The sequence below is a fragment of the Panthera tigris genome, chromosome C1 (assembly GCF_018350195.1).
Source record: "Panthera tigris isolate Pti1 chromosome C1, P.tigris_Pti1_mat1.1, whole genome shotgun sequence".
NCBI lineage: Eukaryota > Metazoa > Chordata > Mammalia > Carnivora > Felidae > Panthera > Panthera tigris.
Genome location: NC_056667.1, coordinates 191,947,631 through 191,962,115, shown reverse-complemented (window position 1 = coordinate 191,962,115; position 14,485 = coordinate 191,947,631). Strand labels below are relative to the sequence as shown.

At 37.8% G+C, this 14,485-nt stretch overlaps 1 protein-coding gene across 1 annotated transcript in view; it reads right to left on the bottom strand.

The window, feature by feature from the left end:
- PIKFYVE (phosphoinositide kinase, FYVE-type zinc finger containing) overlaps positions 1–14,485 on the bottom strand; it is an 81,504-nt gene that overhangs the window by 50,896 nt on the left and 16,123 nt on the right. The window contains 6 exon segments of the mRNA XM_042995219.1: positions 5,340–5,507; positions 6,047–6,194; positions 7,125–7,236; positions 8,430–8,587; positions 9,881–10,019; positions 12,509–12,598. Of these exon segments, the coding sequence (XP_042851153.1) occupies positions 5,340–5,507; positions 6,047–6,194; positions 7,125–7,236; positions 8,430–8,587; positions 9,881–10,019; positions 12,509–12,598 (815 nt within the window).

Here is a 14,485-nt window from a genome sequence, read left to right as displayed (position 1 = left end):
AAGCAGACAAAGGATAATTCTTGTTAGTATGCTAAAAACTAACAGCAGAGAACTGTGAAAGCGAGAAACATTTATTAAGTCCATAAACACCTAGAAAGTCCTTAAATTTTAGACTCTCTAGGTTGCAAATGACCTTAATAATTACCTTCTTTCTGATGCTGAATCTCTTCTATTCTGTTCTTACTGAATAGGCTGAAGGATTCCTTACATTCCTTACCATTCTTTTAAAATGTCAAATCTAGATTTCTCCTTTCAGATTCAGAATTAAAAGGAAACTTAGAAGTCACCAAGGTACCTAACGTTTCATCCAATGTAGGCATCAATCCTCAATAACTCTGAAAGGTGGACATTCAACACCACCTGGGCACCCCCAGCGCCCAGCAGCAAGAGCTCACTACTCCTAACTCCTGAACCTAGCTTCTCCTTCAGCCATATACAAAATAAATATAATTTCTCTCAAACAACATCACACGAACTATTAAGAACAACTTTCGGGGCACCTGGGTGGCTCAGTCGGTTGAGCATCCGACTTCGGCTCAGGTTATGATCTCACGGTTCGTGAGTTTGAGCCCTGCGTTGGGCTCTGTGCTGACAGCTCAGACCCTGGAGCCTGCTTCGGATTCTGTGTCTCCCTCTCTCTGTGCCCCTCCCCTGCTCACGCTCTCTCTGGTCTCTCAAAAATAATAAACATTAAAAAAAATTTTTTTTAAAAAAAGGACAACTTTCTCCAGAGTATTAATAGATGTTTTAAGCCTAATTACATTATTTTATGTTTAAAGGTGTTAAATTTCATCTTATTAGCCTCAGTCGATTGCTTAATAAAGATATTTAGATTTCAATTCTGCTATCCAATGTGCTAGTTATTCTTTCCATATTTTAAAAATTTGTGAATCTGGAAAACATTAAAAGTGCTGACCAAAAAAAACCAAGCTTGTTGAGCAAGAACTGAATACAGATAGACAGCCCTATAGCATAACCTATGAGCATCCCTTTTCTGTTGATATCAGGTTACTCTTTCAATATCTGGCACAACCATTAAAGTACAAATCCATGTGTCATATTAAGAGTGACACCCTTAAGTTCCTACATTTGCCAAACACACTAATCTCTTTATGTATGTTTCTTGTACAGAGACTCATAGAGACTCGAGTCTGTGCTATTAACAGGTAAACATGACTACTGTCTATAACTACCTCCTTAGTATATAAGTGCAAAACTATCCTCTTTGTCCACAAAGTTATTGAGACCATTAAATGTCTTATTAACAACAAAGACAACAGGATCCACCACAGTCTCCTGAGCTACCAATCTCCTACTACCATAAAAGAAGGAAATAGGGTTGTTTTGAAAAGACTTATTATAGTAAACCAACACTGGTGCCCACTCACTACCACTCCCCTTTCTAAATACAACAGTACATTCTTTTCATTAAATTTTTCTACAATTTTGCCAACTTTTTAAAAAAATTTTTTTTAACGTTTATTTATTTTTGAGACAGAGAGAGACAGAGCATGAGCGGGGGAGGGTCAGAGAGAGAGGGACACACAGAATCTGAAACAGGCTCCAGGCTCTGAGCTGTCAGCACAGAGCCCGACACGGGGCTCGAACTCACAGACCGCGAGATCATGACCTGAGCCGAAGTCGGACGCTCAACCGACTGAGCCACCCAGGCGCCCCCAATTTTGCCAACTTCTAATGTCAAATCAAGAACCTACTTTTTCAAAAGTTTATTGCCTCTGTCACTACAGTCACCCTTTTCTCCTTTTCTCCACCCTCTCCTTTTCTCCACAATTTTAAGATAACGAACTCTGGCCCCCATGATCACAGCTCTAAATTCTTTAAATAATCTAGTATATATTTTGACCAAACCTGACAAAAGACTAAAATAACCAGGCATTCTTGGGGCACCTAGGTGGTTCAGTCCGTTAATCATCCAACTCTTTATTTCAGCTCAGGCCATGATCTTGCAGTCTGTGGGATGGAGTCCCATGTTGGACTCCACGACTACCTCACTCTCTGCCTCTCCCTTGCTTGTGCTTGCTCTCTCTCGCTCTCTCAAAATAAATAAACTTTAAAAATTTTTTTTAAAAACCTGGCATTCCCTATCTTCTCATTATCTTGAACTTCACTTTCCTTTTAACCATGTTAAGTTCTTTCCTGATAAGATTATCTCAATGGAGACGAGGGGGGAAGCTTAAATTAATATTATATCAACTTCCTCGTTATCACTGGCATTATTTTTTTCTTTCTTTACACCACAATTTTAAAAATCTTTTCTGAGGGGCACCTGAGTGGCTCAGTCAGTTGAGCATCCAACTTCAGCTTAGGTCATGATCTCACGGTTTGTGAGTTTGAGCCCCACATCCAGCTCTCTGCTGTCAGCGTGGAGCCCACTTTGGATCCTCTGCCCCGCCCCCCACCCCTCCCCCCCCTCAAAAATAAAAAATAAACATTAAAAACCAAATCTTTTCTGAGATGTCCTTGGCATTTAGTCCATCCATCAGCGCAATTTAGACTTCTACTATCCCTTTTTTCTTTTAAGTGCTAGCCCCCACTTTCAGATTCAACCCCATATAAAGGTTATCTCTCACAACTTTTGCAGACCATCTTTTTAAAGGGTTGAGAGCAGAGAGGTTGCAAAAGATTCATGGTGATTTTTTTCAACTGCAGATGCTTCCCCTTTAAATTTCCTTAGGGATACAATTTGAGGTTGTAAAAATACTGTACAAATTTCATTATCGAAGTTTCCTATTTCATTCTTCTCCCAACATTACGAGGTCAGGCGTCCTAAAGCAAATTGTCTAACTGCCCAGCAGTCCACCTTTTGCTATAACAAAATCTATAATGACTGGTCACTTCCTTCATGGTTTTCATAATTTCCTTAACTTTCCAAGATGTGGAATCAACATCAAGTCAAACATGTATTTCACATTCTACTTTCAGCAAAACAAGACTGCATCGCCAACACACTTGTCCAGAGAAGAGATATCCTCCATCACAACAGATGCCACCTCTGACCCACGCCTGTCATTTCCAATACAAAAGCATCACCCAGTGTGCTCCAGGGGACCAGACTATAGTTCATGTCACCCGAACGTCCGTGTCTAGTGGACTGTCCTTTCACACTCGCCCAAATGCTCTCCACCGTTTTTATAATTTTTGATGATTCCCATAAAGACCTGTATCTTACTCATGTTCAATGCCAGTCAGGTCTCCTCTTTTACCGCATCCTCTCTAAACTTCTATTTTTGAATAAGACAAACATTTTTATTAATGTAACTTTTTGTTGTTGTTGTTTCAAGTTTTTATTTAAATTCTAGGTAGTTAACATATAGCGTATATGAGCTTCAGAATTTAGTGATCCATCACTCACATACAACACAGAACGCTCATCACAACAAGTGTCCTCCTTAATGCCCATCACCATGTAGCCCATCCCCCACCCATCTCCCCCCACCAACCCTCAGTTTGTTCTCTAGCGTTAAGAATCTCTTATGGTTTGCTACCCTGTTTCCCCCCCTATTACTGTAACTCTTAAACGCTATTTTACCACTCCTTGAGGATAATGGTTAATATTGACAACGATGAGGGGCACGTAGGTGGCTCAGTCAGTTAAGCACTCAACTCTTAATATCGGCTTAGGTCATGACCTCACAGTTAGTGAGTTCAAGCCCATGTCAGACTCTGCACTGACCGCACGGAGCTGCTTATGCTCTCTCTCTCTCTGTCTCTCTCTAACTAAATAAATAAACTTGAAAAAAAAAATATTGACAACCATGAGAAATTTGTTGTAGAAATGGGGGTTTGTTTCTAATTATTTTAGCATAGATGTTTAGGTTCAAAAATTTCTCTTTTCTGACCATATTTTTACACTCAAAATAAGAAGTAGCAAGGAATTACACAAGCATTTCCAATCTGAGGAAACAATTCAACTTCAGAGAGCTAAATGTTAAAATCCAAACCTCAGGTGAAATCAGAACAAATTGTTTCATCTTTATAATAATGATTTTTTAGTTACTACAACATAATGAAACCTCACAATTATTTATTTACTTATGTATTTTTTACTTTTACATAATTTATTTACTTTTACATAATGCCTCTTTAGGGCTAAAATTTAATTTGGCTTTAAAAAAATTTTTTTAATGTTTATTTATTTTTCAGAGAGAGAGAGAGAGAGAGAGGCAGAGCACGAGCAGGGGAAGGGCAGCGAGAGAGGGAGACACAGAATCTGAAGTAGGCTCCAGGCCCTGAGCTGTCAGCACAGAGCCCGATGCAGGGCTCGAACCCAAAAACCATGAGATCATGACCTGAGCTGAAGTCAGATGCTTAACCTACTGAGCCACCCAGGCACCTCAAATTTGGCTTTTAATTATATCCAAAAGAGTAAACCTCAACATCCATTTTAAAAAAGCATTTCATTTCTTAGGTACTGCCACTAATGGATTTTAGCAATGCTTTACCTTATTTTTCCTTTTATACCAAATATCTTTTGAATATGGCCATTATTGTTTGTGAGTCAGTAGAATACAGCTTCAAATAAGACAGCTAAAAATAATGCATTCATTTTGTATCACTCAGAGAAGAAAACTTTTTCACAAATATGGCATAAACATAACAAGCATTTTTTCTGAGGTGGACACAAGAATGATATTTATTAACAAAGGGAAATAATAACTAGTACGTGGCCTGGAAGTACACGTGCGAGTATGATCAACACAATCCTTCCCTGCAAACAAATATCTGTGAGAAGCTTCTTCACAGTTAGAAACCATGGAAAAAATACAATGATATCAGGAAATAAATTTGCATCCTCGGTCTGTTCTTTCCATAATAAGCATTTTAAATTCTAGTAGAAAGATGTTTTGTAATGTGTGAATATCCGCCCCGCCCCCGAATATAGTTCAAGCACCTGAAAGGGTTTAGTGAAATACTACATTACTGGTTAATAGCACAAGCAAATAGGCTTTAAAACGTTAAATAAAGAAAGAGAAATGAATAGAGCAGAACGTCCATGTTATAAATGCCAAGAAATGCCACCTTGGAAGTTGCACATTATGCTACAGGGAAGAGCAGTCCGATGTAGTTCCTTTGAAAGACTACAAGCTTTATTTAAATTGGGTGTGGTGGTACTGAGGGAGAAAACGAGAAATAAAAGGAACCGACCAAAAAAAGTGTGGGGAGGGGGTGTGGGGAAAATGAGAAAGGGTGGAACAAAACCCACACCACGTCCCCTCCGCCGTGTGGGACCGACGAAGCCAGAAGGACAGGCTGGCGTGAGATCCTACGGCCCAGCTCTCCAGCCTGTGCTTGGATTCCAGACGGTGACTACCTCCTACCTTTTTGGTCAGCAGGGTGAGGGGGCACATGTGGGTACTTGGAGGGCTTCTTGATATGGAAGTTCACGTTGTCCAGCTCCACGTTCAGGCTGATGGACGCGGCTGAGTCACTGTCCACTGTGGACTGGAAACTGCTGACTGATGTGCGCTTGCTAGGACTGGCAGAATCTTTTAGTGTTGGGGAGGGGAAAGAAATATAGGGAGAGGAGGGGAGTAAAAACGGGTTTCATCAGGGTATTGGAGGAAAGGAGAAAAATGTTTTTTTAATATACAAGCCCAATGTGCAATACCAAAATGGATACAGTATTTTCACGTACTTCTGTGTAGCCTTAATAAAATTTGAACATATTAAATATAAAATAAATTTTTTAAATGGAGAAATATATTGGAGGTTCTGCAGAGAGAAAGTCTGATATCATAGTGAAGAGGTGAGAAAGTTGTCTGCTGCGATATTATTAGCTCAGAGTTATTTTTAAGCTGCTGCAAACTACAGACTATGGCAAAATCTGAAAACGCCAGTAGCCTAACAAGTTGGTTTCTTAAGAAAATACTGTATCTAGAACAAGGATTGCTATCAGATGTTTACGTTTAGTTGGAGCCAAAACTTAAAGTAGGATTCTTTCAACTAAACAAACAAAACATTCATTTTATCAGACATACACAGTAATGAGTCATAAAAATTAAAATGTTAGAAAGTTTAAACTCACTAGTCAAATTATCGTCACCTTCTTCAGCTATCTGTTCCGTATCACTGTCATCAAACTTTATGTCTTTAAACCACGATGGCTCAGAGTGTCCTTCCACAGAGTTCACGGAGTCACTGTCTGGAGAAGGGGTCTCGGAAAATTCTGTACTCTGGAAAGATCAAGACAAGAGCCAAGTCATTCACTTTCAATGGCAATGCTGTGAGGCTGTCTGTCACACTACAAATAAACGCTAGCCCAATACTTCTACAAAGCTCACCACTAAAGAGATTTACATAAAAATAAGCTAATTAATACAAACTAAGTTGCAAACCAACATTATGCTGACAATTCCACTCTTAAAATTATAATTCTCATTAATCAGTAGATTTAGGCAGCACATTATGAGAACATAATATACAGATTTTACAGTTTCATTTCATCTTTTTTAGTCCTGAGAGTGAACATGGCTTAGAATTTATTCTAATCCTATGTCAATGCTAGGACACTTTCTGGAAAGCAACTGTTAAATTTTAACAAATAATACCATACCTTTGCCTTTTCTGACCTCTGAGTTTCCACTTTTGGCTCACAAAGGTACGACTAAACATTATACACAACAAATTAACATAAACCGAAAGTGAAAGCTTATCTGCTTAAAAAGTTCTATTTTAAATAATTTCCACTTCCCTAATTAAAAGACATATACACAGCCATCATTTTACCATTGCTATACAATACTGCTAATGCGTCAAAATCTACTGCATGGGTGATACTAAATTTTTTCAATCGTTTAATGACGTATACTCTCTCTTAGTCCTAAAACCACAGGCACAGTAAAACTGAAAACCATTAAAGGTAAATAACAGGCAACGATAATACGGGGTCAAGCTTAAGAAAAGCCATACCAATTGAAAAGTGTCTCATTCCAATTGGTTTTTCATACCACTGCTACCAAGTAAACCTGTGTTTAACTTTCAAACAACAGAGAAAACATGTTAGGAAAATGTATCTGTGAGTAATTCAACTACTTTTTATTCCCACTGATCAAGAAAGACTTCCCAAGCGAGCTATGTGCTCACTGGCGGACACGGAAAACTACCTGCAATGGCCTGTACAGCGCATACTCATCCCTGAAAAGCTGGTCGTGATGACTGACACAGTCCAGCCAACGTCCATCGACCATGGCTTGTCCGATTGCTATAGCTTGTGCCCTGAATTAAGACCAAAAAATTAAAACTTTTAAAAGTTAGGATAATTTCACAGGTACAAGATGAGACACAAGATGAATTTTTTTTTCCGTTCTAATCAGTTGAAATTTCAGATGGTCCATGGAGAGGTGAGGGGTAAAAGAAGCAAGACCTGGAGCTATATTAAAAGATTTTTCCAGATACCAAAATAAAGGAGAACCTGCTGATAAGGCAGTCCTACCAAAAACTAATTTTATTTACAACAAACACGTATGAAGTGCTCAAGTGCTCAGTGCGAGCATACCTCTGTACTTACTAGAATAAAAAAAAAAGGATAACATGGTTCCTGCCCTCAAGGAGCTTACAGTCTTGATGAGATGACAATACCACGTATTACAGACATAGGTATGAAATATATATACATAAATACATGAAATAGACACAACACATTTTATTTATACGGCATTTCGCAATTTATAAAGCTCTTTAGCCCATATTATGAAATAATATCCTCAGCGCTTCTTCACAGGACCATATATTTTCCTCACATTGGAATTGAGAGCTCTAAGTCTCAGAGAGATTAAATAAACTGAGTAAAGGCACAAAACTAAGAGAAATACAGGCAAAACTGGAACCCAGGGCTTCACTGCTAACCCTTTTATTCTCTCTTCCTACATACTTGTTTCTTCCCAGGAAAGGAGCAGCAGCTAATCTAATCAAGTAGAACAGCTTAGGGATGTGATATCTTGAAAGGTAACAGGATCTGTCTCTTCTTCACAAATGAATCATGAGGCGAGCTAGGACACTCCAGGCATAACTTATGGACTCAATTCCCAAGATAGGTTGTAATGTCCAGATTAGGGAACAGTAGCAGGAGAATCCACTGTGCTTTTTAATATCTAGCTACATTCCCCAATTCTGCTTAATCAGAGAGCTTTGTGTTGTGGGAATTACTAAACTTCTGCTTTTAATAAATAAGGTAAATTGCGACCCCATTTGGCTCCTTGCATCTATCTGCTACTATCTAAAAGCCAGGAGGGAGAAGGGGTGACTAATTAGCACCCTAAGCACCAAATGCAGAAACAAATAGCACCCTATTCACAAAACATAACATTTGCTCCTCTTACTTATATCTCAATGTCATAGCCTCATTATAAATAAATAAATAAATAAATAAATAAATAAATGTCAAAAAGTCTTTCTTAAGATTACATTACCTTGTAGCAATGTGCCCATTTCGGATCAACCAGTTGACTAATTCTTTTCCCACAATGCAGTTGGGATGCGTTCTCAGCCAGTAACGGTGATCCTGAAACTCCATTCCACTACTATGATGGCAGATTTTCTTCCACAGGTCCTTTAACTGAACACTGTCCTAAAATCACATTATAAGCAAATAATTACTCCTGAGAAGGATATGACATACCTTTTCAAATTCTCTCCTGTGATTTTTAGACTCATAAAAGGAAATTCAACTTGAATTTGTCAGAGCTAACTCCCTTGATTTAATAGAAATGACATGTGCATGGGGAACAGCTTGAACTCAGCTCATCTAATTTCAAACATAACATTTTCTCTTAAAAACCACCATTCCTAATCAATTTTTTCAGTCAATGGCGTGTATGATCAGTCTCCTAGTTATCTAAGTACAACACTGCATACTCCTCGCTGGAGACAGGGCAAGGGAGAGGACACAATCATCAGTCACACTAATCTGTTTCTTGTGCCCTTCACTCCACCAGCTTCTCACCATTCTCATCTATACCTAGCTGTCTGGTGAATTTTCCTGAAGAAAGGCCTTCAGTGCATTACTCCCTGCTCAAAAACACTCCCAGCACCTACAGATTCAAATCTAAACTTGTAAAGGCTGAATTCACCATGTTCTACCAGGTGACCCCAAGTAACTTCCACTCTCACTGCCCACAGACTCTAACTTAATCTCTCCCCCAACCTCACCTAACTTATAAACCCTACTTTGGTCCATGGAAAATGTCATGTTCCTTTTCACCTCTATACTCTGTCACACCTTTAAATAAGATTTATTTTCCTCATTGCCTAACCTAAATCCATTCCATCCTTCAAGGTCCGGGTCAAGCCCTTCAGTTGAAAGCCTTTCCTGACTCCCTCACTACTAAGGATCTTTGTAGTTCTTATTATTAAAGTATTACTTGTTTTACTATTTAGGACCTGTCCATCAGCCTCAATTCTACCTTCTGAATTGTAAGCTTGAGAACAGAAGCCATTTTCATTTCTTTAAGTCACTCACAGGATTAAACAAGGTTATCTGATACACAGATAAATTCAATAAACAACTGATTATTATCTCACATAAACATACAATAGTAAATGTACGCAAAGCATTTCATGTGTATGCAAAACATCTTTCAAAGTTTAAAAGCAATCTGGGACCTAACTAAAAGTGGAACTCTTATTATATAGATACCTGAATTCTGATCTTACCAGATGAAAGGGGTCAAGCAAATATTAATACAAATATATGAGCATGCAATGCTTAACCACTTTCTTAGGTGATTATAATAAAAACTTTATTTCCTCTATTAACTTATATGCTAAGTGGCTTTTTGTAGGTTTCTTAAAAAGAAAAATCAATAAAATAAACAACCTTCATGCTCAAACTAGCAATGGATCAAAGATACTGGACCAGTACCAGAAGAATTTTGCGTTCATCCTCAGTGGTCTCTGTCCTAACGTATGTCCGGTTAGACTGGGGACTGACAGATGTCTCATATGAAGACACCATGGGAGAGCCAGATCGATCCAGTGACAGGTTAGTAATGCTGGCTGATCTGGAAATAAAAACAAAGAGTGAAAACACAATTGTAAATTCTTCATCGATAAATTACAACGAAAATTCATTTTTAAATAAATGCTTACTTGCCAACACTAAAGGTACTTTTAGATACAGTTATGACGGCTATGTATGATATTATCATTGGGAGAAGCTGACAGAAGTTATCTAAAAATTCTCTATACTGTATTTCCAACTTCTATGTTAGTTTAAAACTACTTCAGAATAAGTGTAAAGGAAAGGCACTATGGAAAGATTACAGGAGAGTAATGACAAATGTAGTTCATATATCAGTAATATTTCAAAGAAAACATACAAATTCTTGTTAAAATGCTGAAAATTCGTGTGTGGTTTTTTTGTTTGTTTTTGTTTTTTTAGCTGACAAATATAAAGAATCACAGACTAAATGCAAAAATAATCTTGCAGATCAGCGACAGCAAACTATGGCCTACAGACTAAATAGTTTTTGTTATAACTGATAAACTAAGAGTGTCTTTAGATGAACGTCTATAATGTTCTGATAAAATACTAACTTTGAACCCCACTAAGCAAATGTTACCCCCCTCCAAAATAATTCCTTTCTTCTTATTAGACCTGCGTTGTTATCTTCAATTATATTTTGAATTTGATCAATTAAAAAATAAGTGAAAATTTGTTTCCTCTCTTATTATATTCTGACATAATATCCTTAATTTTGTCTCTTGGCAAAGTTACCAGATAAATGATTTGTAAGTGGAATATCAACAGCATCAAGCAAGCTTCTATTTATTAAAAAATTATAGCTAGAAATTTAGTTAGCATCTACTTAGAAAAACTGAACCCAAATTTTAGCTTCTATGTAAAGGATAAAAAGGCAGGAGCATCTACAGTACGTTAGATACTATATGACTCATTTAATCTGCACAGGCACACTATGGAGTAGGTACTAGTAAATCCATTCTACATAGAAAGAAATCAAGAATCAGAGATTAAGTAATTTAAGAGAACTCAGCTAATAACAAGGCTGCCATTCAAAACCAGGTGTTAACTGAAAAACTGCTCTCCCCAGGTCAAAGATAAAGATCCTTGTAAAATAACTTAAGGGGTGGACCGCCTGGGTGGCTCAGTTGGTTAAGCTCCAACTTCTGCTCAGTTCACGATCTCAGGATTCATGGGTTTGAGCCCTGCATTGGGCTCTCTGCTGTGAGCATAGAGCCCGCTTCAGATCCTCTAATTCCTTCTCTCATTGCCCTTTCCCCGCTCATGCTCTCTCTCTCTCTCCCTCTCTCAAAAATAAACATTAAAAAAAAAAATTCTTTTTTAAGTTTTTTAAAACAGACTCTCCAGTAGCTTCCCATTTCACCCAGAGTAAATGACAAAGTCCTTACACTTAACTGTAAGAACACTGTAGTCCAGGTACACGGGACCTCTTGTTACCCTTTGCCAGGTGTGCTCCTTCTAGGAATTTGTTGTTTCCTGTTCTTGCGGTACATTCTTCTACATGGTCAACATTCCACATGGTTCATTCCCTCACATCCTTGGGTTTTTGCTCAAATGTCACCTTCTCAGTGAGGTCTTCCCTGACCTCACTATTTAACATCTCAACCTCTACCCCTATGTTTTATTGCTTATTTGTGCTTTCAATTTTTGTGTTTGACTCTCCGCTGTATTCCACTATCTAGTTTATGGGTACTTAATGATACTTGTTGAAAGAACAAATTGAAAGTATGTTAAACCATAGTCATTCAGATGTCTAGTTCTCCAGGTTTATAACTACTTAGTCAACACTTAAGCTTATAAAAAAGAAAGCATTTTCAGTGAAGAGGTGTGAACATTAGTAACATCTAGTAAGGTGAAAACTGAGGAGGAAGTTTGCAGGTATAGAATGACTACAGGCAACTATTTCAAGGACGCTGGCTAAGAAGAAAGGAAATAATTGAGAATATAGGTCCTAGAGATGAACCATAAAGGAGAAATTTTTGTTTGTTTTTAACAGGTGACCTGAGTTTGTTTAAATGCTAACAGTAAGAAGTCAGCAAAATGACTATTAATGTACAAACATCAATAGGATAATCAATAAAAAATGAGCAGGGATGGGATCCAGAATACAAATGGAGAATTAGCTTGGTCAAGAGGTAGAAAAGAAAAAAAAAATGAGCTCTAAATGTAATCAAGTTGGTAAGTGGTGGTAAGAGTTAAGGAAGTGCCCATCTGTTACCTCCTCTCTTCCCTATGAAATAGAAAATAAGGCCATCTGCTAAGCTAGAAGAAAGAGGAGGCTGTGGGTTCCAAGATCTGAAGCCAGTGGAAAATACTAGAAAAGAGACACTGAAGAGAATGCAAGCCAGAGCTAACTAGCAAAAGGGAAAACAACAGTTTAATTCAGCTTTTAGAGCTAAGAAAGTATAACAATCAATCTCACCCATTTTCATCTGTTTGTTCTTCTCATTACTATGAAAAAAAGAAAAATTCAAACACAGAATATAAAGCTTTCATTTGGCAGCTTACCTATTTCGAGCAGGAGACTTCCCAGCATCTTCTTGAACAGATACAAGCCTTGTTGAAAGAGGAGTATTTGAGGAGTCTGGATGAATCAAACTATAAAGAAAGTAGAAAAATATGGAGATGCTTTGGGACAGTAACAAGCAAATCCAATTTCAATGAAGTGCTTTAACATTTAAAGGCTGATTGTGGGGCGCCTGGGTGGCTCAGTAGGTTGGGCGCCCAACTTCGGCTCCGCTCAGGTCATGATCTCATGGTTCGTGCGTTGGAGCCCCTCATCAGGCTTTGTGCTGACAGCTCAGAGCCTGGAGCCTGCTTTGGATTCTGTCTTCCTCTCTCTCTGCCCCTCCGCTACTTGCACTCTGTCTCCCTTTCTCTCAAAAATAAACATTAAAAAAAAATTTTTTTTAATAAAAGCTGATTGTTTTCCCCTGCAATGATGAAATTATGCATCAGTTTTATTTTATTTTAATTAAGGTAGAAACTATGTTTTTTTACATTAAGTGCATCAAATGCCAAAAGACTGGTAGTTTAAGTATATAGTATGCCCTTAAAATAATACATTGCTTGGATGGGTACTCCCAGCACTCCTTCATCAATCATATACACAAAACTGAAGTGACCTTGAGGGGAAATCCTGAATTCAAGTATTTTATTCTCAGTCCCCATAACCCGCTGGAATAGCACTGCAGAATCGGACAAACCTAGGTCCAAGTGCAGGCTCTCCATCTGACTAGCTGTATGAACTTGGGTCCATCACTCAATCTCTCTGAACCTCAGCTTCTACATCTGTCAAAAGGAGAAAGCAGTGCCTATCTCAGAGATGGGAAAACCAAAAAGAGAATGAACATCAATCAGCACAGAACTAAAATTATTCTACCTTTGACATTAATCCTACATCTCTCAAGAAGCTTTCAAAATCTGGTTTATTAGATGATACTTGCCAATTCTGGGCTCACACAATAGGGCCAGGTACAACTAAAAGGCATTAGTAGCTAACGTAAGCAAGAACTGAGAATTCCTACATTTTTTTATTGTTCTATTAAATGTAGAATCAATCTTTAAAATTTATAAAATACATGTAATGTATAAAGAATCATGATGCCACAAATAATAATGCACCATTAGCACTGACTCCGAGATGCTTATATTCCCCTACCCAATCCCGTTCCCCTCTGGGCTCTGAATGAAACTATGGTTGTAAATAGCATTTTGTTCCTTTTCTTTAAGTTTACCACGTTTGTATACCGAGATAGTGTGGTTTTGTATATTCTTGAACCTCATAAATAATCACTGTTATATATGGGCCTTTCTTTTGTGCTCCACATTATGTCGCTAAGATTCATACACATAGAATGTAGCTATAACATAGTACTTCTTGACTACTGTTAACTTCATTAGTTATATATTAATTCCTCATACCTTTAAGGGGTGATTGATAAAATAACTTGTAAGAAAGAAGTTAATTAAAACTCTAAGCTATTTGACATGGCCAGATTTAGTGTTACGCATAAGAATATAACTTAGCTAACAAAAAACAATCAGAAACTGATGAATTTATGATTCTAATTCAAACAATTCCAGGTAACTTCTAAGAGTTAATAACATCCTTCACTAGCAGGCGATGTAGCATATTTAGACCTATGGAAAAACATGAAATGTTCCTTAGGAAGGCAATATAATTCCATTTACACATATTATAAAAACAAACCTTAAGAGCATTCTCTTTCTCTAAGAAAGCTACATTGGAAATTAATCTCAGGGCGCGTCTGGGTGGTTCAGTTGGTTAAGCACCTGACTTCTGATCTGAGCTCAGGTCATGATCTCAAGATTTATGACAACGCAGAGCCTGCTTGGGATTCTCTCTCTCTCCCTCTCCCCGGCTCGTGCTCTCTCCCCCTCTCCCTCTCTCAAAATAAATAAACTTAAAAACAAAAAGAAATCATTAATCCCAATAACTTCTGTTGCCTATTCAAGAAATAT